At 39.3% G+C, this 27,773-nt stretch overlaps 2 protein-coding genes across 3 annotated transcripts; one reads left to right on the top strand and one right to left on the bottom strand.

The window, feature by feature from the left end:
* Positions 1-711: 711 nt before the first annotated feature.
* Positions 712-16,586, top strand: LOC111322017 (transmembrane channel-like protein 3). Of its 2 annotated transcripts, none has more exons than XM_088756585.1 (23): positions 712-816; positions 2,493-2,742; positions 3,137-3,332; positions 3,630-3,761; positions 4,391-4,466; positions 5,119-5,200; positions 6,064-6,170; positions 6,524-6,607; positions 7,051-7,196; positions 7,488-7,635; positions 8,071-8,114; positions 8,350-8,497; positions 10,158-10,267; positions 10,573-10,639; positions 11,576-11,669; positions 12,033-12,196; positions 12,389-12,456; positions 12,896-13,096; positions 13,234-13,266; positions 13,607-13,729; positions 13,838-13,916; positions 14,192-14,234; positions 15,504-16,586. In XM_088756585.1, the coding sequence occupies exons 2-23, from the start codon at positions 2,694-2,696 to the stop codon at positions 16,133-16,135; spliced, it is 2,826 nt and encodes a 941-aa protein (XP_088612711.1). In that variant the 5' UTR covers positions 712-816; positions 2,493-2,693; the 3' UTR covers positions 16,136-16,586. The 2 variants fall into 2 exon arrangements, with proteins under 2 accessions (XP_088612711.1, XP_022780790.2); XM_022925055.2 differs by lacking the exon at positions 712-816 and adding an exon at positions 1,268-1,476.
* LOC111322026 (high-affinity choline transporter 1) lies at positions 16,340-27,773 on the bottom strand. The gene is made up of 7 exons (XM_022925065.2): positions 27,536-27,773; positions 22,332-22,445; positions 19,788-20,092; positions 19,485-19,610; positions 18,574-18,727; positions 17,818-18,059; positions 16,340-17,702 (listed from the first exon to the last, which is right to left on the bottom strand). Exons 1-7 carry the CDS (start codon positions 27,699-27,701, stop codon positions 17,214-17,216), a joined length of 1,596 nt encoding a protein of 531 aa, XP_022780800.1. The 5' UTR covers positions 27,702-27,773; the 3' UTR covers positions 16,340-17,213.

The following is a 27,773-nucleotide window of genomic DNA, read 5'->3' as shown; positions in this document are numbered from 1 at the left end:
TCGCGTTTAATATCCTCGAAATTATCTATCAACTAAGGGTCTCTTGCTCATAGGCCGTCGTTCGGAGCACGCGTGAAACAAGTCCCGCTGAAGATTATATATAGAAAACTACTTTGCATAACCTAAGATTTCAAAAATGTAGGACATGGCATTCTGAGTAAGACTTAAAGGTAAGCACATGCAAAGCTCATATCAAGGAAAATATGACATGTTTTACTCTTTCTGGACTATAAGATTGGAGATTTTTGGAAGTCTTCTCTCTGGTTTATTGATGAAACAACTTTCATTTTTTTGCCAATAATTTTTTGCCGATAATGGTGGACTTCAGGTATTAGACCGCAGAGCAAGAGAACATAGGCGACTTCTTTGAAAAAGAGGGATCTATGACCTATGGGAGTGGAAAAAAAACAGAGGACATAACTTGAACTCGAGCGATCCGATACTAATATTCATCCTGATTTATTTCAATAATCATTTCACTTCGTCATTTAGTTAGATGCAAAGTCATTCATTTTAATATACTTGAATTATCTGTCAGTTATTGATTTAGTTTGATGTGAAGTCAATGACAACATCTGCTTGATCACCCCGTGAATCTGGGTTTGTGTTTTTGTTTTAGACCTACTACATGCGTCACTGACACTGTGCTGGCACTTTTACACTGGCGTTTAAAATTAGATCAAGACCTTAAAGCTGGAAACGCCCATTTCTATAACTTTATGAAACTTGATTTAGTTTGGTCAATTTATAGAATACCTGCTACGCATAAAATCGAAATGGTAATGACCTCCTCCTCAGCATACATTTCGAATCGAGGTTAGGTTTCTCAATTTTAATTGAATCGCTTGTTCCAATAGATATGGAAAGATAAGTCACGTTAGGTGAAGCTAAGACTTGTTGATTTGGTAACCTGTGCAAAACTGAGAGTTGGAACGATCAGAAAACGCCACACTTAGAGAGTTTTGAAAAGGTGTTAGTAACAACAAAAGGTTGTGTTGTTAGTAACGTTAACATCACAAAACACAAACAGCAAAGATTTGATTTCTTAGCTCTGTTCAAAGGATTTCATCTGAGTAAAAGAATAAATGTTCACTAGGGTTTTTTTTTTTTTTTGACTCACCGACACTGCACCGATAATTTCTTGAACATCACGGAAACACCTCAAAACAGTGTGTTCCTTGAAAATCATCAATAATTAATTCACCGATGGATTTTATTCATATCATTAAAGCCGCGAATCTTTTTAATTCGTTCTCAGAACAATTCATTGACAAAATAAAGCAAGATCATTTTCAAAAACGTAGGTAGTGATGAAAGCCATATTTTAAAAAAAGCAAGCAAAACTTTTCATGATAAATTCTAAGATGTCGTCAAATACCGTATACAACCGTGATTCCAGTTGTTGAACAGATTCAGACACAAAATTGAGTTGTACAAAGCCGAACAACAAGATTTAGATGATCTCCTAAACAAAAGGTAGGAACTGATATATATATATACATAAATACATACATATCGAAGACTAGCGCTTTATTTAGAAAGTACAATTTGTTTCAAATCATAATATTCCGACCATTCTATTACACCAACAACATGCTATATATCTATATCGAAGACTTTAATTCCCAGATTGTATATCCTCGCAAACTGGGTCTGTTCACCTCATCTGGTTTTTCAGATGTAATCGATTCAGTCTTGTTGAAGACTTATAACAGCTTTTAAGGATTTTTTTTCGGTTATTATGTGTTTTTACGGAACTAGTACGTCTACTGCTACATTTTAAAGCGAGCCATAATTACGCGCAGACTTGATGTTTTTCAGTACACAATCTGAAATCTTGTCATTATATCAAGACTGATACATTGCAGGCAACAGTTGATTAAGCTGAGCACAACAAGGATCGGTAAAAGACTTAGACTTGAGGTCATTCAAGTACTTGTGTACTGTATTTAGCTTACTACCAGTCAAACGCCTGAAATGATGAATAATAAAAATGGTTTCCTCCTGTGCTAAGATGTGTAGAGTTTGACTAGTCTTCGAATAAACTAATATGAAGATAGAACGGTTGTGTAGGAGAGAAAAGTAAATATCTACATGGGGTTGGAATCATTGTAAATTAATAAGTTTGTTTTACATTTCAAGTCAAACATGCACTGACAAAATGTTCAGTGATATAACGGTAAAATGTTGTTTAAACAAAATGTTTTATGTCCGTGTCATTCAAGTCATTGAAAGACTTTGACCCGTGTTACGTTTTCTCTACCGGCGACTGTCGGTAATGTGGGAATAACATGGCTAAGAGCTGAAAATTTATCCAAAGTTAGATACAAATACAGCACTCAGTAGGAGTAAAAGACTGAGTACACGCGACTTCTATTGTACAAGTTTTTAGATATTCTCAAAGGCTTGCTAGAACCATGATGTTATAAAGTTAAAGTGTTTCTCAAGATTAGGACAATTGAAGTGAATGACAAACAGTCAATTTTCTTCAGTTACAGGCCTACAACTGACGGAATAGAAACAGACAGTTTATCAGAGGTATCAAAATGTATACCCGAGCAACGAATGGTTTATCTAAGCCAGTTGCACAGACTGATAGTGTCCCGGCATTTTGATTACTACATTTCATCGATCGTGGCCTCATTAATTTAATTGTTCTCCTGAAGTCTTTAAAGAACAAAATTGGCCAAGAAATGTCGGATATATCGACAAATGGCAACAGGACATCCGAAGAAATAAGAGGTAAAGTTCTTATCGTACATAACAACTATAGAACATAAATTCAGTTACCAAGTGATGACGTTAATTAGATTTCTAGGTACTGTCCTTAAGATTCACGGGAATCTTCCTTCCATTAGTCCCAGAGTCGAACAGTAAAAAATTGTTGCTGTGTGTTTTTCCAGCCGTAACTCCTAATGTAGAGGACCAAGATGAAAGTGATGGCAACGATGAAAACTGCTGTGGTCAACAATTTCTACTTTTGTTTGTTATCAGTGATGTGTAGCGAACGATCTAGAAATTTCTCAAACGATTTCCCGAAAGAAGTCGCAGACTCAGGAAAGGAAAACCGCGCCAGTCAACTGGACAACCATTGCAAAATATATCATTCATGACGGTGACATTTCTATCCCAAAAGGTCCCGAGGAAGATGCAAGGTTAGAAATGTGTGAAATTAATGCAAGGACTTCACTGACAAATACCCCAGAGGAGCCCAAAGAAAGCAATTCTCCGTCAAGATCCCACTGGCTTAGGAAACGATCTCCAACTTCAGCTGCTAGCGAAAAGCCGAAATCAATCGAGAATAACTGCGAGCCGTCAGTCTCAACATTAAGGTGAGAAACGTCATGTGCTGCGGAAGTAATTCTTCGCTTTCCTTAAGTTTTTGGTTTTTAACCAGCCCTAAAATGGAATACGAATACTTCCTCTTCCTTCAAGTGGAAAGTTTGTTTGGTTTCTTTGAAAATTCCCTATACCATTCTCCTAAACTTCATGGCAGTGCTCAAGCCACCTTCCCCTCCTACCCCCCCCCCCCCCCCACACCAACCAACCCCCCTCCGCCTCTTCTATCCACTAATGAAGAGAAGGAAAATGCTCCATCCTTGGTTAACCCTCTGGTTCACCATTTACAGTGAGGTGCCCAATAAGACGCCAACAGAGGAGGTGTTTACAGATGTATTTGAGAACATTCAGCTACAATTAGACGTTATTAAGGGTATAAAAGAAAAGCCATGGACTATGGACAAGAAATTACAAATTCTCAGGTGACACATCAGACACATCCTCTCAACCACTTGTTACTATACAGTGAGATGAAACTCAATCAAACATAGCTTAACAATTATGAAATCTATCTTTCAGTATACGAGCTTGATGAACTTATTATTTATCAAATACGGACGTGGTTATAAAATTCTCTCGCCTTGTCATCTTATGCGCCATGACGTCATTTACTGAAAATTCACACTCCGACCTCGTTTTCACTAAAGTTCTGAAAATTTTTTTTGCCATTTTGTTGTTGTTTTTATGTGGTCTTCTTTTCATTTCAGTATTTTTGGAATACTTTTCTTTTTAAATTCCCCAGTGTACACCCTAGCAGATCCTAGTAGCTTGGTGTTGAAATTAGGTATTCCAACGTAAACATGCCCATTTTCGCAAGAGACAAGAGGTCTAGAGATCTTTGGTAGAGCCGCTTTTTATTATTGTAGGCCCTACTGGGCCAGCAAGTTGTATTTAATTCGTTCGGGCAAACCTGCGCTCCCCAGAGCCAGAAATTTGTCTCAGCCAAGAGCTACTGAAATGTGTATCCACAAGAATTCTTATGAACAACTCAATCGTATTGTATAGCTATGCTGCTTGTTTTTTTTTTTCTTTGACACCTTTTCTTTGACAGAAACGCCAAACACTACGTCGAACAGCATTCAGGGGATCTAAACAGACTGCAGCATTTAAAAGAGTCTCGGATAAGGGTATGCAATAGACATTGTTTGGAATATGTCAATTATAATCGGTTAACTACTAAAATGCTAAATTCTTGCCATTAGTAGTCCAGATCTGACTGCTCCAATAAGGCGGAGTACCTAAATTATGCGATTCCAAAGCTGCCCAGCGACTCAAAATGAGCTTGAACCCTTTTCTTTTTTTTTTTTCTTCTTTTATTCAAATGTCAATAAAGCAGTTACAGATTAAGTGGCAAGACATTACGGATAATTTGTTTCAATAGCAGCCAGGTTTTCGTATCAGAGTTCATGAATAGTTCTGTTCCAGGCCCTCAGCTAGTGAAGAGGGCGGGCGGGCGTGAGACAAACGTTGGTTGTGGTTGTCAGGGGAACGGCTCTTCCTCTCGTATATTTTTTCTTCGAGTGTCCCCGCTGTGTTTCGTCCACTTTTTAACTGGCACAGGCTGCGAAAACTACCAAAGTCAACATTAACCAAAACAGCCCACAAACGTAATTTGTCATCCCTCTCGGGTAGGTTTTTTTTTTTTTTTTTTATCTCACTTCTTAACCTTGTTTTACTTTTGTTTTTGTTGATTTGTTTGTTTGTCTCGTCCATCATTTTTCTCCATGAAGCTGTTGTCACCTGACTCAATGATGAACTTCTCCTTCTCATTAACTACAGCTTTTTCGACAAGTGAAAAGACAATTCCAAAACTTCATTGTGTTCTTCATTCCATGGGAGAAGAGGATAAAAAATATTCAAGGTTTGTAGCCGCAAATATGATGATTACCTGATGCGATGGGCCAGCGGTCCATCCGCATACTAGACTTCAGTCCCCTCGCTTTGGTCTTTTTATTTTAAGCTTTCGCGCGAAAAATGTCTTTGCTGTTATGTAATTTGTGGTCGTATGATCGTTATGCTGCATCTCGCGCGTTTAGATACCCAAACCGTCAGGAATGTGTTACTTGTCATTCCGCCGGTTTACTTCGTTTTGTTGTCGTTAATTTAGCGTCGGTAGTTAGCTTTAGTGTAATTTAACATATTTATGTTTTGGAAACCACTGATTACGAATAGATTGTATGGTACGTGTAACCGTTTTGAAATATTGCTGGTGCGTTCGTTTCATTACCTAAAATAACGAACTACACATAACTGGTCTTAGGTTCAGGTTGATCCTGTACAGCGGTTAACAACGGCTAAGCATGAATCTACAACCGCCAATACAATGAATTGTTGGAAAGTTACCAATGTTGTTTTCCGAATGTCCCTAGAATACTACTCATTAACAGGAACGAGGAGGAATTTTTTTTCATTATTTTTGTTACTTTCAATATTTCAATATGCCAAAAAAGGATTTCTTAACTTTCCACCCCCTTACAGTTACAAAGGTTTTACAAATTCCTTAAACAATCCTATATTTCCTTGTTGATGTGAGCAGATGGAAAAAGTCAACTTTGAACTAACAAAAGAGATTGAAATCGCTTTTTCATAATTAATTACCTTCAATACTGTGGTCTCCCGTTGTTTCCCTTGACTGAATAATCTCGAGGAAACTATAAGTCAAATAACTCGCTACTTGCCAGACTTTTTGCAGCTCTCTCAAACAATAGTATGTTTTCTCTTCAGGACATTTTGGGGCTGGCATCGGTTCCTTCTTTCTGTTTTTACGTTCTTTGACGTGGATCAACTTTATTCTGTTAACCTTTATAACGATCTTCGTTATAGCTCCACAGGTAAGCTTTACAATCACCTTCTTTGGAAATTCAAACAGCAAAAGTTCTACTACCTCCAAAGAATCTTCATACCCTTTGACTGCAATGTGCAATTTTGAAATGCTTCTTCTATTAGAGGGAAAATTTTGTCAACAGTCTACCTTGAGTTCTTAAAAGCGATTATAATTGTGAGATCCCACGGTAGAAAACGATAACCTAGGTTATAAGCTTCTGCCTGTAGTTAATGTTTCGAAAATGTTAATTCTCCGAGAGTATTAATAAAATTTTATATTTCTTGTAAACCTGAATCACGAGTGTGTTCCCAGATAATCGAATGGTCGTCTTCTTTGTTTTTTGTTGTTTTTTTCTTTCAGCTCATGAGTCCTTCGACAGCTTTGAGTATTCCTGAGAATGAGAAACACACAGCACAGCGCCTTACAGCAGTTCTTGATGCCAAGGTAAAGTCTTATCCCCAGTCTCTAGGTGCCAGTGAGAACTTCTGGCACAACAGGCGATCTGCCTGAGGTGAGACGAAAGCGGGTGACCAAATGCATACCACTCTTGTTTTGCTTCTGATTAGGTGACAGGGTACCCCAGGTTTTCTAGACAAATTACACAGCACAGCGGATAGATAATACCAATTTAATCCTAGGTTAACCTCGATGAACTTTGTAAAACGCATCTTCGAGTGCTTGGCGCTGGTTATCGTGTTTGCTAATCTCACTGCTAATTGTGGCTGTTATGCAACCGTAACGATGGGGTAAAAAGAAATGGATGGGGTAGTGATTGACCATACTTACATCACCAACTTTGAAATTTTGTATTGAGTTCATTGTGGAGTTATTGTAAGAAAGAGCATGAGTATCGAAGACTCCCATCATTACAATTTTTACCCCAACAGGGATATCTGGAGTACTCCTTTTTATTTTACGGCTATTATGGAAATGAGAATATCCAGGTGGGCGTGATCGAGTATCCCTTACCGGTGGCCTACTTCGCGGTTTTCATGGGCATTTATCTCTTCAGTATCATCACTGTACTCCGAGCGTAAGTATTGCCTACTAATTGATTTACAGTTGATAGGTAAGTTACCCATAACAATTAAAATGCACGACGGATTGTATTGATCTGACTTAGAGGAAGATTCCGGTTTTGTTTTTCCGAATCAGTCGTTCTCTCGCCTGCTGGTAACAGTTTTAACGGCGTTTACCGCTGCCAACACGAACTCCAGTCAGATCTTGTCAGGGACAAAATGCATTGATTACATTGCTCATAGCAAACAGTCGTATCGTTAAACACTAAAATGCAGCTTGCATAACCTTGACTTTTTCCTTGCAGTATCACTCACGAACAGAGTCAGTTGAAGTCTTCAGGTCAAAATGATCAATATCCATTCGGCTGGCGTGTGTTTTCAGCCTGGGATTTTCTTATCACGGAGCGAGAAACTGCGGAAAATAAATTAGCCTCGCTTACTACTGCTATTAAAGTAAGCCCGTGGTCTAATCTTTTGGTAATAATGAGCTCCTCTTTGACCGGCCCACGTTATAACTTGTATCCTTTGCCGGAAAACTTTATAAAAATCAGCAGCAATCATAGATGACATATCGCAGACAACATTTGAAATAATGGTTTAACCCAATAATTGTCAAAAATATCCAAGAACCTTCTTTGTACTCCGGATTTGGCTTCTGTTATGAAATTGTAGTTAAAAATGTGCAGGTTCACCAATGAGGGGTGAACTAGTTTTGAATTTCTACAGGAAAGTTTCAATTACTCGCCATCTTATTAAAAAAATAATAATCAAATAAAAAAATAATAAAAATAGCGCGAAGCAAAGTGATCCTTTCCTATGGCTTTAATGATTCTTGCGATTTGAAATTCACTTAACCCGTATCTTTGAATTTCTCTTATTTCCTCAAAGGAGCAAATGGTTGAGGCAGTAGAAAAAGGGAAAACTATAAATAAGTAAGTTTTTTATATACCTCGTAAAGCTATTGGGTTCCATATGGTAAAAAATGTTACTGTTATTTATGTCAGTCAGGCTGCTTTTGTACCTATGACCCTTTTAATAGTACTTCAGATACCACATCACTAAGCTACAGAGGATTCGTTATAGCTACAATCAGCGGCCAAAGGTCTTGGGACGCTCACTAAAATAACACATTTTCACGCATTCAGAGACTTCATCATTTTATTTCAGAAAATCCCTTATCGCGCTCCGTGTATGTGCAAACATGCTGGTTCTGGGCGTGTTAAGCGCAAGTGCGTACTTGATATACCTAGTAGTGAAGCGTTCAGATGACAGAGACAAGGAAGGAAGATCACCCACTGTGTTAGAGCAGTACGAGGTAACTTAACCCTATAAACAGTGTACTGTGTTAGAGCAGTACGAGGTAACTTCAACCTATAAACAGTGTACTGTGTTAGAGTAGTACGAGGTAACTTAACCCTCTAAACAGTCTGCGTATTCTCCATACTGTTCTCTATACATTTCCCAAGGTGCTGACAAGGAGAATTTGTTTACTAGTCAAGAGCTTCTTTTGTTAGTGATCATTTCCTTTATTCTCCCGACCCATAATGTGTGATTCAGGGGCGATACTGTTAGAGGAATTTAGACGGTAGTGACTCTGAGGGGTGACAGGGTTAAATCGGGCATATCTACCACAAACGTACCCCGCTTGTATGGCATTGTTTACAATCATGGCCTGGCAAATTGCATCATATCGATTGGCAATTAACACTTCTTGCCTCATAAAATGTTAAACCAAATTTCGTTGTTCGTTTTGTTCTAACCATGAAGCTAAACTCTCGATAGAGTACTTTTCGATTAAGTGTTGTAAAACCAAAACCAAAGCAGTCATAACAGCCAATCATAGTAAGCAGAATATCACAAAGAGCAACAACAACATCAACAACAACTTTATTTGTACTCAACATAAAAGATAGTGATGAAAATAATGATAAATTCACAAGAATAAAAAGGAGTACTAGCTGCCCCAAATAACCATAGAGCTAGAAAAAAAGGGCAGCTATACTTTGGGTCAGATATAACACACACAACACGCACACACGCACACACGCACACACACACACACACACACACACACACACACACACACTCATTCATCATACAAAACAAGGTCAAGGAAGCAAGGAATATAAGAGTACAAAACAAGCGGAAGGCCAAAAAAATTATTAATATTTATCAAGAAGAATTAGCTTAAGGTTTTCCTTAAAACGTTTTAGAGGAAGAAGCTTTATGTCTTCACTTATATCTTTCTAGAGTTTAGCACCCTGAAATCTTATGTTGAAGATTCCATAATTTGTTTTGGCATTTGGAATAGCATAAGTCATTTTGCTAGATAATCTGGTATTATAAGTATGTAGCATCCTAACAGAATTGAAATAAGGGTCAAATACAGGAGGTAAGAGTTTCTTGTGAAAAGCTTATATATAAATACTGCAAGTTGATAGGTAATGATGTCAAACAGCTTCACAACATTTAGAGCCAATGAGAACTCAGATTAAAACAAGCAAACTACCGCTAGTGACCAATTCGTGATTGGTTTTAGTTTTTGAATCTGATTGTTTGAGAAAGGAGCACAAGATTTCTGGAGGAATCACTTACGATAAACAAAAGTAATTCCGGAGTACTTTCAACACTCGATTGAAAATTGTTCTATAATCAATAGATCTGTAGATATTCTTAGTTACTAAAACTATCGGAAAGAATTTAACCAGCCTTTGTCATCTGTGATCATCGAAGAATCTTCCAAAATGGCTACAGTGCCACGCCTTATTTTTCTTTGCATCTTACTCTCCCAAAATGCTAGTTTGTCCCTCCAGGACCTACCTTAGTAATGACAATATTCAATGGTACATGCCACGAGAGTTGTGCGCTTTTTTCTTTTAATGAATCCTAGTTTTTATACGACTTGTTTAAATAATATGTCCAACGTTAATGACATTAGCCCATTTTAACGCGTGTTTTTTTAATTTTTTTTTAAGATATCTCTCGCCATTACGGGCATGAATGCTGTGTGTCCTGTATTCTTCAAATTGATTTCCATGATGGAGCAGTATCATCCAAGAGTTGCTCTTTATTGGGAGCTCACAAGGTTTTATGAGAGTCTCATCATTCCCGCGCTTGGTTACTTCTCAGTGAAAATTTTACCAAAGCTGCGAATTAAAATGGTTCCCGCTGAAAAAATCTCCCAATAAATCAGTGAAATAAGGCGTTGCTACGCTCTCCAGAAAATACCACTCCTCGCATCTAACACCTGTTTGTAATTCAGTAACTTTGGTTGCACAGGGTTTTTTTGACTGAGCTATTAATGCTGATTTTTATAACAGTATGTCAGCAAAACTCTGAGAGCTTTACTTTGTTTTTTTCGTAAAGATTCCGTTTCATTCTCTTTTATAGAATTATGTTCATGTATCTTGGAAATATGTACGTACTGGTTATATCTCTCCTCAATAAAATAAATCAGGTAAGAAATTTAAAATATTTTGCTCTGAGGGAACTGCTTTCGTTTTGATATGATTTTGATAATTGTATATATTTATCATAAATTATTCAATCAGTAAACCAGTCAACTGGTTATTAATTCATTCCAAATAACTCGGTTGATAAAACCAAATGATCTGATCAAAAGACAGGCCGTCAGCTGGAGGTAATCAGTCGGACCATCGCTTAGCTTATATTAATTCCATTCTTATAAATGTATCTAGTTCTTGTACTTTGAATATTTTACAGTTATTGTTGTAATTAACTTATTTTTATATGGAGGTCCCTCATGAAAACCACCCAAGGGTGATGTGGTTTCCTCCTTAAATAAAGTTTCACTTCACTTCACTTAGCCGCAGTTAATCAATCAGAACAAAGTCGGTTAGTCGGAATTAATCAATCGTTAGATATTCGGTTAGTCAAAGTTACTTAATCGGAGGACAGTCGGTTGGTCGGAGTTAATCAATCGTTAGATAATCGGTTAGTCAGAGTTACTTAGTCGGAGGACAGTCGGTTGGTCGGCGTTAATCAATCGGAAGACAGTCGGTTAGTCGGACAGCCATTTTAAACCCTGTGAATCAATCAGTTAATTCTTCGTTCATTCACTCATTTTCTTATTCATAGAATGACTAAATCAACTCCTTCTATACCGCACTCCCTGCAGACCTCTCGCCGGCTCGTGTTGTATAAGGTTCACATTTTCCCGCGGGTGGAGAAAAGTTTGTGCTGAAGCGCTAGTGATGAAGGGTTCCTCGCAGGCCTGAGTGTGGGAAACTGTCTTTTCCAATCTTCAAAGGGTATAGAGGTACAAAGTATAGAGGCCCTGGGAACATGATTGGAGAAGAATCCAACAAATCAAGGCTAGGAATTGTTTTCTTAAATCTAGCTATCGAGGTTTTTGTTCACATTTTCCTTGCAGTCAAAAGGAACTGCCTCTGACGTCTCACCAACCAGTGGTGTGATAAACTCGACCGCCACTCCTGTAACCACATTTAAAACAAACACCACAGTAGGTAAGGTGGTGTTCATTTACTGATTTGTATCCCTCATCAGCATAACTTTCCTTTACGGCTAAGGCCGAGCAATTCTGTTTTTCCTCGTGATCACATCCTTTAGACAAGGGAAGCTGAATTGACGAAGGAAAAATATATTTTTAAATTATTTGTGGAAGAACTAGGTTATTTCATTTAGATAGTATACAATACAATCCAATCTTGTGGTGCAGTGTGGCACCTTAAGAAGGCTAGTTTCCTTCCTAAAATGTATGCAGGACTACTCTTAGCTTAGTCTGGTGATTACTGAGATTTCTGCGTTCTTCACTTTTTGGACAAAGACATTCGAAGTGATACGTCCGTATTTTTTTCGGTTTCTTTCAGGCTCACTGTGCTGGGAGACTACTGTGGGTCAGGAGCTGTTTAAATTAACAATTATTGACTTAGTAGCCCTGGTATTCAGTGTGTTGACGGGTGACTTGTTTGTATCACTCACTGTCCGATTTCTCAACTGTTTTCAAGGCCGACTCTTAGATCTTGAAAAAATCGTGAGTGGATAGCATTCTCATTTTTATGTGTGTAAATATGAAAGTCGGCATCTTCGTCAATAAGGAAAGGTGTTCTGAGTAAAACAGGTGAGACGTATAAATAGATTCAAAGGCTTTCCCAGTTTTATAATAAAGAAACTTTATGCAGAAGGGAGAACTTAAACAAAATTGCTGCTTTCTTTATTTCTCCAGTTAGGTTATCCCGAGTTCAAACTTGCGGAAAATGTATTACAACTTATTAACAGCCAGGGACTAATCTGGTAGGTTAAAGAGTACAAGTTATTTGACTGCTTTTGAATAGACAGCACCTATAAACCTCACCGTTATTTAAGGGGCAAGCTGAGATGCCCTCCTGCAGAAAGGATTTTAAATGAGTACCAGTGAATTGTTGGGGAAAGTACGGGGGACTATATGATAATGACTATATGATAATGACTATATGATAATAACTATATGATAATGATGAACAGCAGCAGTATATTATCAAGGCAGCCGTAGCGCGCTGCCTCCATATGGTAGCTTGATGATACTTAAATTTTTCTATGCATCGACTACAGTGTAAGACAGTTGGTTGGAATTATTATTGACAAACTCTTGGCTTTCGTTTCAGCTTCAAGGCGCCATCAATCAACGCACGCACATGCGTTTTTTCTCCCTCTTAGCTCTATACAACATAGGGTCATCCCTTTTTTTTTTCAGGATGGGTCTGGTGTTCTCTCCAGGGCTTATTATGCTAAACATCCTCAAGCTAGTCATCATCATGTACCTTAGGAGCTGGGCAGTGATGGTTACTAACGTCCCTCCGAAGAGGATCTTTAAGGCCTCTCATCGGTTCTACTTGGTTCTTCTTCTCGTTATGCTGTTTCTGTGTATGTTAGCTGTAGGATATGCTGCTGTGGAGTAAGTACAATTCCACAGACTGTAGTGAAACTGCTTAACTATTTTGCAGTGATTTCATCAGATTATATTGCTACCTAAGATTCATAAACTTTTCTTCGAGTTTAAGCTGAGTTAACCAACTTTTTTTTTTCCTGTAGGATAGAACCTTCAAAATGGTGCGGTCCTTTCAGGTGTGAATCTGTTGAAACGATAATCATTGTGCACTAGTTGTATGGCCACATAAAAAATCGTACCTCGTTGATCAGTTCAGTACCAAAGAAAGAAATGTTATTGTTGGAGAAAAGCTCAACTCTTGCCTGATCGGAAATGATTTCATACAATCAATAGATACAGTTTTGTCAAAGGTGAAAATTTCCAACCAAAAACATCGTTTTCGTTCCCGATGAATAATTCGCCATGAATGATCTGTAATTTAAAAATGCGTTTTTGACCAGCAAACCTTTGTTTACCAGTGTTTATAACTTGCGAGAATTGTTTAAATCGTTTGTACTTATTTTTGTTTACCGTCAGGGGCAAACCTAACATGTACCGGGTACTTACAGAATCTATTGACAATGGTCCCGCCCTGCTGGACACAATAGTTGACTACCTGAGTGGCCCAAGTGTCGTGATCCCAGCGTTCATATTGATGTCGTAAGTATACCGCTCACAAGCTGTCTTGAAAAGGGTCCTGACCGTACTTTCTTACTCTCTTGAAATATTTATTCTCATATGCATATACACTGGTTTCTCTTTTGCTAGAATCGCAATCTATTACTATAGGTCTGAAGCAAATTACTTGAGGAGATCCAATCGTGAGCTCGGGTTGCAGTTACAATACGTAAGTTGTTTGTTTTGCACATGACATATATGAACTAAGAGAGTGGGAGAAGGCGATGGTGTTTGAGGCCACAGGGAACCCCTGCATTCCACTCAAAAGTAAAATACGCACACTAAAATGGAAATCATCGCCTGCTCGAACCTTCATCCATTGACCTACATTTTCACCTCCTTAAGCTTTTACGCCTTTACACGTCGTTTTCGGCTTATGAAAATTCCTTTAGAATTATCCCCTTATTTTCAATTGGTGAAAACCTTGTTTTACTTTTCGTACAGGAGAGGACGGAGGACAGAAAGAAAATATTCAAAAGTGCTTCTGGTAAGCTAGAGTTTACAAGTTTTGGGGCTTGTATTAAAAATCGTTTGCACCATAATAAAGTAATGTAACTACATCGTGAAACGTTGATAAACCTTGCCATTGTCTTGCTGAATTTATCTCTTTATTAGACTAATTTCAACTGTGTCGAAAGTAATCTGAGATTGCTTTGTTTTCGCTTTATTTTGGTCTGTGATTGGTCTAGAGAACTCGCGCGATGCTCTAAACCAATCACAGGCCAAACGAAAACGAAAACTAATTGTGACTCGGTCGCTGCGTTTTCCCGCGCTTTTGATAATTTGCCTGTTTTTACATTGAGTCCTAATTGACTAACGTTGATGTCGACTTTCGCTCCCATTGGCTGTCGTTATTATCTGTACTTTGGTTTTGGTTTTTCGAAACTCAAATGAAAAGTACTCTAAAGAGGTAACATGGTAGATACAGGTGGTGGCAAGTCACCTTTATCAATCTGTGACTTTGCGTTTTTAGGACAATCACATGACTTTTGGAGGGCATATAGTTTATTTGTGGCCCGAGTAGCATCGTTTGTGTCTAAGCGGAGCGAGGGTAAAAATGAATGTATGAATATAGTTTATATCTGACCACTTGCAGCCCAGAGGCTGAATTACGGGTGCAGTGTAAGGTTGAGAACAGACGTCAGCATATCAGGCGCCTCTGGCAGCCGCTTCAGTCTATCGATCTCACCTTCCCACCCATCCCACCCCAGGGGAGGACATCCATCACACAGTAATCTCGTGTGTGGGAAATTAACATCTCCTACCCCAACCCTGCAGGAGACGGGACCTCCATTTGTTCGTCCCTATCCGAGAAGACTAGAATATCTAACCATTTCTTGATGTTATAGAAAGGTAGAAAATTCTTCTCAATTATTTTAAGACCTTGAGTGTTGTTCCGGCCGGGGCTCGAACCCCTCGACCTCCCGCATAACAGTCCAGCGCTCTATCCATTGAGCTAACCGGGAGGCGGTTAGCTCAATGGATAGCTCAATGATGCTACGAGGGGCACAATTAAACTATATGCCCGAAAAAAGTCGCATGGTTATCTCTATTATTAAGACACAAAGCCAAATCGTGTAAATTCACTTAATAAAATATCTATCAGGGCGGCAAATGCCATTTACAGCCCACACTTTGCCGTTTGACCCGCGAAAAGGAGCGTTTTAGAGCTGGAAGTTTGTCATTTGGCCGCCTGTAGCCGTAATAATGCTGTTTTACCTTTTTCCTTACCACCGGTGTCTCCGTGGAAATTCAGAGTGCTACAGTAATAATCCTGAAGAAGAGAAAGTCCCAGGTCTTCCCGGTGGCCAACCGCGTTATTCAAAAACGAAAATCAGAAATAAATCTCGTCAGGTTTCTGATAACAGAACAAATGATATCAAGGATCGTGAGCTACCGCGGACAGTGGTGAAGAAATCGTCCCAGATGAAACAAGTGCGGCGGCACGAGGATATGGTCCCTATTGTCACATGCGATGGAGTTATAGAGGAGACTAGTACCGATAGTGTCATAAATAGTACCCAGGACCACCGGGAGGTAAAAGTGATTATTCACCGGACGAGTAGTTCTAGTTCTTCATCTGCCTCAAGTGTTAGATCCGTTGACCAGCGGATCACAATTCCAAGAAAGAAACACCTGCGGTCACGTGATCACGTTCACGAGAGTCAGAGAAATCAGAATAACATAGAAAACACCGAAAGTGAAATACAAAATATTGAGAGGAATAGTACTAGTTGTTCTATTCAGGAAAGTTCGCATTGCGAAGAATCGATAGCGTTACAAGTTACAGCTGTCGATAATGAGGCGAAGAACAATGGACAAGTCTGCAAAACGAGCCAACAGACTATCAAAGAGGGTGGTTCATTGGCAGCCATGTTTGATTCTTAGAATACGAATGTTACAAATACTCATCTTACTGTGGTCAATAAGAACCAGCTTTTTATCCAGTTTTTTTCTTCATCACTACCAGTAAAACAGCCAGTAAACATAGAGGAATTATGTTTATTGATAGCGTAGAAGAGTGTCAGAACCTCGATTTTCATCCCGGTTTCAACGTCTGAAAAAGCTAACTAAATCAATACACATGCTGGGTGAATGACACGCTGACTTTATTGATATAATCTATAAAACTCAAGCAAGTTACAAATAAAACCTGTTGTAAATGAATGTGCATAAAAACATTCATGAATGAAAACCAAACTCTTTGTTACGTCTAGTATGTATATAAACCTTTTTTTAGTCTCTAATTAATCGCAATTAACACGCTCTGCTTAAAATTATTGATGCTGTAGCAATAAACTCTCAAGAAACAACATATTAAAAAGATCACTCTGTGAAACTTGGCTATTGAAAATGAACTACTGCCGTCGCTTGATTCCAAAATTTTTTTAATTCCAAATTAAAATACAGGGGTATGAAACTTGATAAAAAAACATTCTTGTTGAAAAACGAGGACCTATATACCTAATCAAAGATTCTGGATACTAAATTTGATTTATATAGAGCGACTCTTGTCAAAGAAAAGCTGAATCATGGATAAATTGCTCAAAAGGAGTGTTTTCCTATGTGTGTTACTGATCCAAAGGAAGAGGAAATGAGGGAGTGGGGAGGGAGGGGGGGGAGGGGAGGGGAGGCGAAGAATGAGGCCCTTTGTCTAGTGTAGGCTTTGAAATGCGTCAATTTCCTCGGAAGGTATTGGGCAATGGTACCTAAAACAGAAGCCTGCTTTCCGAGGTGATAGCAGTGAAACACCAAATTGAATGGTTATTATTATTTTTCAGCAGTTTGGTCTGTTAGTGATGGTCTTTAATTTAGAATTTTGATTTGTGCGTTGTATATGATAAAATAGAAACAGAACAAAACAAAGCAAAACAAAACAAAACAAACAGGGAGTGTAACCGCACTCTCGCCCCTTTATATTTTGGATCCTATGATCTTAAAGCATTTTAAAGACGACGAAAAAGGTTCAAAGGGGATACAACGACGGTTCATGGTCTGTCTCATTTGCTCTCTTTGTGTTATAAGTTTTAAACACGTTCAAGAAATCATACTTCAGGGGTATAATCTCCCGCTCAAACAAGTACTTTGTTACGGAAGACACCACAATGATAGTAACAAAGGTAACGATCATAGCCAAAGTACGGAACGGAAACAACTGACCCTTAACCTCGTCATAAAATGGGTATTTAATGAAGGCAGAGAAACCAATTTTTTCTTCCCCTCCCCCCACGCGTAGCAGGAGACCTGGTAGGTAACCTACAATGGAGCCGTAAGTGTTGACGTCTTTCCAGTGGAGAGCTAAACACCACGGAGGAAAAAGGACCACGTAGATCAGGTCACTGCACAGATGAAACAGGGCGTAGATGGATTCAACTGACAGAGCCATTCCAGTAGCGGCTGCGCCAGCTATTACGATAGCGACTCGCATTGCCCACACGACTTCCTTCTCAGAGGCCTAGGAAAATTGAAAGAACTCGAAATTTAAATCTTAATGAGTCAGGTTTTATTTCATTCTCTAACTACATAGATTGGTACAGAGGGCAAACACCAAAATGATGGAGGTATCTTACCTTTTTTCTGAAGATGGGCCTGTATATGTTATGAGCCAGGATGGTGCTAACAGAGAGAAAACTGGAATCGGTAGAAGACATGACAGCAGCAGACACAGCACCCAGACCAATGAAGGACACAATGGGTGGTGTGAGGTACTGAAGCACCATGGGAAGGATTAATGTCTTATCAAACTCTACAGAGGTTGTTTGGTTGGTGATGACACCCTCAGATAGTTTATAAAATGACGTTTGGGTCCAATCTAGATGAAAGCAACAAAAGCACTTTAAGGGGCGGGAAATTCAGATTGTATTTGACAACCATCCATGGAGTATGCGCAATTGCGACACCAAGTCATCATCATCCTTTTCAGTTACTCTGATGATGACCTGGTGCCGAAAAAGGTTGGTTTTTACTTTTTAAATATATTTTTAGCCTTGTAAATAACTCAACTTAATCACGTTAGGTTCTTGGGGTTTTGGGGCAGTTAACCTATGTTTGGCGTAAGTTCTTATCAATTTATTTAAGGAAAGAAGAAGGGGGGAGAAACAGTGAAAGGTGGGGGTAAGTAAGCTCGGGGAAGAATCAGAGGGCTCATCCTGGCAGAGTTATCCTGGTCTACGTAGCATGAACCGACTGAGAGCATTTTTACTCCCCCCCCCCGACCAGTCCACCGAAGGGTGAAACCCCCTCCCCTCGGGATAACTTTGCTTTGTATTTCCTTTGATTTATAGGAATATTAAAGAGGGGCGAGGCAGGGATTTTCATGATTCTACCTGTCGAGGCACCAATGGCTCCGATAAGCACAGCGGGAATAGCCATAATCAGACATCCAAAGGAAGCGGTGTAAGAGACTATTCTTGAAGTAGATGGGGATTTGCACGACAAGGCGCGCTGAAAGTAAATTTGCCATGGAAGACCGCCCCATATCTGTAAATTGAAAATGAAAGAAAACGAACCCTTAATCATGTGTGATTGTCAAATAATGGCATACGAATGAATGGCTTCTTCTCAAGTTTCCACGGGCAGAAATTTTGTTGACCAGGCAGACTAATCAACTACCAACTTTTCTTTAAAACACGAACCTGGGAGATCTTTTCCTCTTTATCCCCCCTCCCCACTTCTCGAATTTCCATGGAAACTCTCGGTCAGTTGAGAACATCGAGACATCGGGCCAAGTGAAAGCGTGATGTGCAAAATCATGTCGCAACTGTCGTGTACTGACAAGAGAATCTCACAAACATCCAAACGACATGGCGGGAACTCAAGTATGACTTTAATGTTTTTTACTTATGCGTGCGCATACAATTACCAAATATGGGAGACCACGACAGCAACAACGAAGAAAGCACTGAGAAAGTTGACAGATGCTATTTCGCCGGAAGAAAGTTCTTGAGTTTTCTTGTCTTACATCCATTACGAAGCGATCAACAATTCAGTTAGGGAAAAGCTTTGACGGTTTTGAATTTGCAGTTTTGTTTCCCTGACAGAGACCCTTCTCCCCCCCCCCCCCACCCCTTTAAAAAAAAAGGATCATTGAAAGTCGTGTGAGAAACATTAGTCCTGCGTGGGTAGGAACGTCGTTTCCCTAAGTGTTCAATTGGCAAGATCTCAGTGCTTGAAAAAGAAACCCGAAATATTGTCCTCCTCAGTGATACCGTAGGCGGTTAGAAAAGGAGAAGCTTACCAGCAGCAGCGCATAATCCAACCACACTCCGATTTCATCGGTAGGAATCTCTCCTAGCCATTTCCCAGAATCTTCAGAGATGCTACTCACTGCTTTGTGTGTCATGGCGAATGGAATACTGAGCCACTAGTAAATGAAGTGGAACGAGCTTCAACAGACATTCTTTCTGAAAATTCTCAGATATCAAGGCACCTATCACAAGTACCAGAGGCTACAGAAATGTTTTCTGGGTTACATCTGATCACAGTACGTCGTGAGAATGATGCGAATATCAAGGAAAGTGAAACTGGTGGCTGCACTTACCAATCCAATGAAGATGCAGAAGAGTTGAATCACATCAGTGTAAACCACAGAGTATAGCCCGCCAATCAGAGTGTAGAAAATAGCGATACAAGAAGACACAATAATGGAGGTGAAGCGATCCAAGCCAATAACAACACTCACAGTGGCACCAAGAGCTGACAAGATGGCGCCAGACCAAAATATCTCTCCCAGCAAGGCGGGAATGTATAACAATCCACCCATTATTACACCATACTTCTCTTGGACAGGGTCAATCATGGTGACGTACTTTCTTTCTCGCATGACTTTTGTAAACAGAAGTCCACCTATCAATTAAAAGATAAGTCGTTAGTTGAGCCGATTGTGCTACAACTGAACAGGAAATGATAGATAAAGATTGTGTGTTTTCTTGACGGATCATGACCTCAGTTGGAGAAAAGTCTGATCGGGTAAAACATTCAGCTCTAAAGCTCGTTTCTCGGCTTTACTGGTGGTAAAGGTCCCGAAAAATATTTTTTTGTCGCCGTGTTACGTGTTAACATTTAATATCAAAATAGAATAATTATAAAATTTAAATCATTACGACGTTTAGAAACGGAACACAATGGATTGGTTTTTATGGAGGGGGACATTGTGATTTTCGGTTTTGCGGTTTTGGCTATTTTTTAGATCAGTTTTTAGGTTTTTGTGCTTGAAAACGTCGGTTTTTTGGTTTTGGTATTCATTGCGGTTTGCGGATTTTCCGTTTTTACACATTTGGTTTTCGGTTTTCGCGAAAAATACTAATGGGTTTTCGGATCTGATATCCGATGCAGTTTTCGATTTTTCCTCATTGACTTATTTGGGTTTCGGTTTCTTTTCGATCTGAGCGACAATCAATCACCTCCACTGACCTCGAATAGCCGCTAAACGCAAATGTTATTGAGAGGAATGCGTGACAAACCAATTGTAATATCGCAAGGATCCCTAGGGGGGTTCACGCATCTTGAATGACGCCCGACTTTGACCTAGTCTGAAATTTCAGCCGTCTCTTCCCTTTACCCCAAGGGGGGCGTGGGATAAAGGGAAGAGACGGCTGAAATTCAGACTAGACTTTGACCTTGCAATGTGGAGCATTTAGGTCAAGGTCGATCAGTTTGCGAACCATATCTTCCAACGTGCCAGACGGGAGAGGGTCAAGGACTGTGGATTGTGTCGCGTTTTTTTACGAAGAGGGGAAAGGCGGCGAGAACTTCAGAAAGAAAAACAAGTGTAGATGCAAAATAAAAGAGGAAGAGAGAAACTTGCACAAGCATAAAAACAGTGTTTGATGAGTGCCAATGTCATTATTTAAATTACAATTGCTTAATCGCTATATCTTTTACAGGGGCGCAGCGTTCATATATGCAATACGCCCGTGCGTACAGCTGAAATCTGAAAATGATTTTTTTTTATTCCCTTATAGCAAGCATTTGTCGCGGTTAAATTTCGAATTATACTGATGTGTGTGTTTGTTTTTCCAGTACCGTTTCATTAATTCATAAACGACAAGAAACTGTCTTTGGTTTCTTAGACTTGTTAACTCTCCAGATATTTTAGGAAGCCAATAACCCTTTTAACTTTAAAACTCTAGAGATGGGTAAAATAAACAACTAACTATTGCATTTTCCGTCGCATTTAATTACAAAAAAAGTTCCGCGGAAATAGTTCGAAATGGCATTTCCGAGACCCTAAATTTCAAAATTTTCTGGTGGAGCATGCCCCCAGCCCTCTCTCACCCCTGGTTGGGGGCGCCTTTGGCGCTCCCAATTTCAGCGCTTTGCATACATCTTCGAAATCTCACACTACGCCCCTGCTACAGATAATGATATATGGCTCTTTTAGGACGAAACAGACTTACGGAAGACTTAAAGTCCTCATACACTTAGAATGCGCGATATCTACACCTATGATAAATTGCAAATTCGCGATCGGTGGGGAAGATCATGACTAAATACCACGAGCGTCTGTTCCATGGCGGAGAGGCAACGAAAAAGAAAAAACGAGCATTTCAAGGCGATTCACTCTTATTGGACCTCGAGAGAGCAGCTGAATTAAAGCCTGTAATTTAAACAGATACTAGAAGATACGAATGCCAAGTCCATGGCATTCACAAATACTGTCATGAAATTAGTGTAGTTTACTTTGTATGCTCCTCTTGTTACCACTGTATCGGATCGCTCAGGGTTTTAATAACTGGGATGTGAAAATGTATCGGTTTTGACAGTTTGGATGCGGTTTTCGGTTTTGATCGATTTTTATTTCGGTTTTGGATGATTTTTTCTACGGTTTCGCGGTTTCTAATAGGCTCCAACTTCCCTGAATTTAGATATTAGAATATTACTAGGGAGTCCTTAAATATTCGAGATTTTTCTAGTTATGGGCCCAGATCGCCATAGCCACTAAACCTGTGAAGACAGGTCGAAAACTAAGGGATAATTTCACGGAAAGCTTAAATTTCTGGCGATTTAAAGGGTTAATGTGTTTGGCAGATGAAATATGCGAAATGTTTCAATCTCGTGGTGAAAACTCTCTTTTGATACTCACCAAGCCCCAGGCTGATAGCATAGCACCAAGGAGCCTGGGCCCAGACTAGCCCCAGGTTTTTATCATAGAGCACTTCCGCTGTACCATTGATGTAGCCTCCACCGACCCATGTTGCTATGGAAAAATGAAAGTTGTAAGCTCTTATAATACTTAAAGCAAATGAAATTCTACAGATTCGAAATTCTGCGCTGATCTTCTACAGATTTGAAACTGGTGCTTCGCAAATCGTCTTCTCTTGAATCCCGATAAAACGAAGCTTATTATTTAAGGAAGTCGACAAAATTTAAATAATATCCCGGTTATTCATCTCTCCCTCTTAGGAAAGGAACTAATACCGGTGCACGTCGTTAAAGAGCTAGGCGTGACATTTGACTCGAGCCTTACTTTTCACGAGCATATTGTTAAAACAGTTTTCTCTTGTTTCTCAAGTTTAGCTCAAATTAATCGTGTTAAGCACGTGTTTGACAGATCGACCTTATTGATAATAATTAACACTTTAGTGTTTAGTAAGTTTTTTTTATTGTTCCTCCGTCTGGTCCATTGCAGCAGAAACTAACCTTCTCAAACTACAAGCGGTCCAGAATTTTGCAGCCCTGATCATCAGCCCTGATCATCAGAAAATTTGACTACGTGACTCCGCTCCTGAGAGAACTGCACTGGCTACCTATTAAGTCTCAGCTATATCTCCATGACGCCCTACTTGCTTTTAAATGTATGACCGGCTCAGCTCCTACTTATCTCTCCTCGAAGTTTCTAACACGTGGTGAGATAAGTGGTCGCACGACCAGAAGCTCCCAACTTCTGCATATACCCTTATATAGAACTAAATCTAGACAAGGGACTTTCTTTTATCGTACAGTAAGTCTATGGACAAGTTTAGATAATACCCTCAAACTCTTTAATTCTTCTCCTGATTTTAAGCGTAAACTTAGAGCCAAATTACTTGCTGCTTTCCTTTTTCATCGCTCTTAGTTGTAACTTTGGCGAACATTTATCAACATTTTAGCTTCCTTAATCTTTCTATTATACTCTTTAAAGATGAAATAAACAATTTTTAAAAATCGAGTTTCCAGATGGGATTTGAACCCACGACCCTCCGTGATCTAGTCGGATGCTCTAACCACTGAGCTACAGGAGACTCTATGGTGAGCAAGGGTCAATTAGTGGGTATTGACTGGAACCGCATCACGCGGCTACACAGCCAAACATCAGCTAGCGCATAGAAGCTCACTAACAGCATCACGCTGTCACATTAAAGCATCACATGCATTAAAGCATCACATGCAGCCAACCAGCCTCCAAAGTGAGCATGTAAAGATGAAATAAACAATTTTTAAAAATCGAGTTTCCAGATGGGATTTGAACCCACGACCCTCCGTGATCTAGTCGGATGCTCTAACCACTGAGCTACAGGAGACTCTATGGTGAGCAAGGGTCAATAAGTGGGTGTGTAGTCGCGTGATGCGGTTCCAGTCAATACCCACTAATTGACCCTTGCTCACCATAGAGTCTCCTGTAGCTCAGTGGTTAGAGCATCCGACTAGATCACGGAGGGTCGTGGGTTCAAATCCCATCTGGAAACTCGATCTTTAAAAATTGTTTATTTCATCTTTACATGCTCACTTTGGAGGCTGGTTGGCTGCATGTGATGCTTTAATGCATGTGATGCTTTAATGTGACAGCGTGATGCTGTTAGTGAGCTTCTATGCGCTAGCTGATGTTTGGCTGTGTAGCCGCGTGATGCGGTTCCAGTCAATACCCACTAATTGACCCTTGCTCACCATAGAGTCTCCTGTAGCTCAGTGGTTAGAGCATCCGACTAGATCACGGAGGGTCGTGGGTTCAAATCCCATCTGGAAACTCGATTTATACTCTTTAGTACTGTAATTTTGTAATTTTGTAATTTTTAGATCATTGTCACCGAAAAAACCCTCTTTAGGGAGTGTCAATAAAGTTTGTATTGTATTGTATTGTAAATTAGAATTCAACCGCAACAGATGGCTCTGCTTGGGCATATGACGGTAATTGAAACGGTTATTTGTAAAACAGTAAATGATACTGCCAATTAACAGCTAACCGTGCCAAAGAGGTTAATTAGATATCATGAGAGTGAACTGAAAGACGTGATCTGGATCTCGTGATATCTAAGGGTTTACAACTAAAATAACGCGAAAGAAATAAAAAATATTTGAAGTTCATATCTAACCAGAAGATAGTTCCACTAGAAGGTATTAAAAAACAGTTTTAATAGCTCGGAATTTTAGGTTTCGTAGCTCGATGAAACAATTTACCAAGTTTGTTATGGACCAGCGGGGGTTGAAGTTACCACAAAGAAATTCACAAAGACAGGTAGCCATTTAATTAACAATTGGTTCATGCTTTAGCGTGCACTATCGAGTTATGGGGCACGCGGGAAGTTTGGAGAGCACGAAAGAAGCGTAAGAGTTGCCCGAGGCGATAGCCGAGGCCAACTCTAGATTCTTTCGTGCTCTCCAAACTTCCCACGTGCTCCATAACTCGATAGTGCATAGCTGAAAGCATGAACCAATTGTTTTAGAACATAGCCGGTGGAATTGTGCATCAAATCGGACGCGAAAAACGGAAAACAATATCAGTCGAAGTGAATCGTGACGGCGCTGATGCCGAGTCTCCTTTTCCGTTGTTTTTCTCTTTTTCTGCCTCATTTAAGAACTCTAGCCCAAGGTAAAGGTCCAAACATTGTCTTCGTTTTCGGACTAGTAGGCCGAGTTTCTGTCTGCATTGTTGCGAAATATATTATTTTTCCCCGCGCTAACAATGGCCGCTCGAGCGAAAAAAAAAATTTCTGGCCAAGCGATTTGCTGACGCTATCAGAGTGCACTATTGGGATTTTGAGCACGCTTCCGTATATTGAATTTGATTGCGCGGTTCTGCTAGCTATGTTCTAACAACGGTTGAGTTCGAAAGAATTAGATATTTGGAAAGTCGAAAGGGTTACGGCCTACGCCATGAGCTGTTGTCAAATAGAGGAGACTGTTTGACGGAGATCTTATATACTATAACTTTGGATAGCGAACTTTGGCTTGTAAATGGTGACCATTTTCAAAATATCGAGGTTTGACTATACAAACAAAGATATTGCCCAAGAATTCAACTGCACTCTGGACTCTTGTTATTAGACTCATGACTCAAAGTATTACAAAGTCCATTTTGGAATCCAGCTTTGTTTGAAACTATAGAGGTATTAGGGACATTAGGCACTCAAGAAGACAACGCCAAGGAATGAGACGTCGATTAAAAAATGAATTTCTACTTTTACTTAGAATTTCTAAAATGGTTGCATGTGTTTACCGCCCTTTACGGCTCCACACCTCAACTTCAGCATAACCTACATAAGCAGCGTTGTGTTCCAAATGAAAATTGAAATAACTCACTGTCGCGGTTTCCGTTCGCAAACGAGGCAGATGTTAGTGATTTCACGTTTAAAATAGAGACTTTAAGCAAACCACGACGGCGACTGCAACAAGGAGGACTGTTTTGACTTGATTCTTAAAATAGCAAAGTAGCTACACTGTGTTGACTAAAGGTAATAGTTAATGTTTGTTTTTGACACAGGCACAACTATAAATATTTTACGGTCCTCAACCTCAGGAACAAAATGTCCACACTTTTCATGGCGACGAACTACATTTACCCATAACGTTTTCTTTGAAAAACATTTTAAATTTTTCAACATAGAGAAGAAGGCAAATAAAGTAATACAACTGTTTATGAAATAGGTTAATTATCACACTTGTCTAGAGAGATGAAAACATTATTTTTTTCCATGTCTCTTTCTTACCAAGCGTCGTAGTTACATGGAAGGTGCTTTTTCGCGCCGAAAAGGATAGGAGGGGCAAAACTTGAGAATCACCATAATTTTTGCTCTTCATGAGGCAAAACATGAAGACCACGAATGATGAAAATAAATTTAAAAATCATCAGTGGCAACAGGTATTACTGTTTACTTTAATGTTTGAGGCAGTTGAATCTGACGAATCGAATGTGAACCACACGTGACAGTTACACTCTTATTGGCTTTAGGCTGTGAGCTTTATTCACATATCGCACAATTTAGAACTAGTTACCCCCTTTCTCCATTTTCTCGCTCATTTTAAACTAATTTTCCGTAGGGTCAGTGAAAAATTGATGACAATAAAAAATCCTGTATCGAGGCAAAAAATTGGGTGATAAAAAAAATCTTATAAGAAACGATTTGGAAATACATGAGACAAGAAATATAAGCGATAGAAACCGACGTTTCGGGGCATCTTGTGCCATTATCAAGGTTACATAATTAAGGATAAAATGCGGTTTGTGAAGAGGCTAAGTTAAGCGAATTTGCATAAAAGAGTGCCAAGCTAATTACATGAATACTCTAGCACGAAGAGAATTCGACTGAATCCAGCATTGAATGTACAGTCGGACTCTCTTCGTGCTAAAGTATTCATGTAATTAGCTTGGCACTCTTTTATGCAAATGCACTTCAACTTAGCCTCTTCACAAACCGCATTTTATCATTAAAAATCACGATTAAAAAAATGGATCTTATAAAGTGGCTCCTACAATTTTTGTTTTGAAGTCACGAGTATGGTTTCAAATCAATTCAGACCACTTTGGTTATTAACCGTTAGTAAAAGAAAAAGTTTTTCTACGCGTTTGTGACAAGCGTTCAGTTCTCACGGGATCAATTTTGTTTCAGATAGTACATGGGGTAGTATCTCTTACATTGTTTTTCCGGGAGTTCAAGGGCGTTTGCGTGTTTAGAGCTTTGTCATATGATCAATGAATGGCCCTAGTTTCCGTGCAAGGCCTCATAGCGTAGATAAAAATCAATCAAAATATAATTTGTCGGTCGGTTATCACATTTAAATCCAAAGTAAATTTGGAAAATTCTGCTGTCCACTTTTTTCTTTAAACATCTTGTTGCACCAGAACGAAGATCTGCTTTTTTGGGAAATGGTATACCTGTTAGAACACGTGCCTGTAAGGATCGACAATACGAATAGAATTTTTAAACACTCTAACCCTAGAACCATTCAATGACTTTATTTCCTCGACCTTTTTTTCCATGGGTTCACCGGTTGATAAGTTTTTTTTTAAGTGAAAAGTTAATCGCTATATATTTGACCCCAACCCTGACCCAAATCCTTGGCAACTTACAGAAGACTACAATGTTTCAGTACCTGTTAAAGTAAGGGTCCCTATAACCAATCCTAAACTTCTTCCCGCTAACATTGCTTCCTCTTCATTGTCCCTTCGCCTGCCACGAACAGCCCAGAGACCAATTCCAAGAATTACCAAATAAAAGAGCACGATTGCTATCGCGCCGCCAATATTGATTTCCGCCATTTATGTCCAAGCCCCGAGATTGTTGTGTTAACATTAACACGAAAATCAGCCTCATCATTGTCATTATTTGTA

Source organism: Stylophora pistillata, chromosome 4 (genome assembly GCF_964205215.1).
Source record: "Stylophora pistillata chromosome 4, jaStyPist1.2, whole genome shotgun sequence".
In the NCBI taxonomy this organism is placed as follows: domain Eukaryota; kingdom Metazoa; phylum Cnidaria; class Anthozoa; order Scleractinia; family Pocilloporidae; genus Stylophora; species Stylophora pistillata.
The sequence above is the reverse complement of the archived record's forward strand: the minus strand, read 5'-3'. Positions and strand labels throughout refer to the sequence as shown.

Bases quoted from the DNA above. Each gene is read 5' to 3' on its own strand.
- LOC111322017 (XM_088756585.1), top strand. From the start codon at position 2,694: ATGTCGGATATATCGACAAATGGCAACAGGACATCCGAAGAAATAAGA. The intron at 3,333-3,629 runs GTGAGAAACGTC...CACCATTTACAG, and splicing joins CCGTCAGTCTCAACATTAAG to TGAGGTGCCCAATAAGACGC. The intron at 13,097-13,233 runs GTAAGTACAATT...TTTTTCCTGTAG, and splicing joins GTAGGATATGCTGCTGTGGA to GATAGAACCTTCAAAATGGT.
- LOC111322026 (XM_022925065.2), bottom strand. From the start codon at position 27,701: ATGGCGGAAATCAATATTGGCGGCGCGATAGCAATCGTGCTCTTTTAT. The intron at 20,093-22,331 runs GTGAGTATCAAA...TTTAATTGATAG, and splicing joins TGCTATCAGCCTGGGGCTTG to GTGGACTTCTGTTTACAAAA. The intron at 19,611-19,787 runs GTAAGTGCAGCC...TTCATTTACTAG, and splicing joins TCTGCATCTTCATTGGATTG to TGGCTCAGTATTCCATTCGC.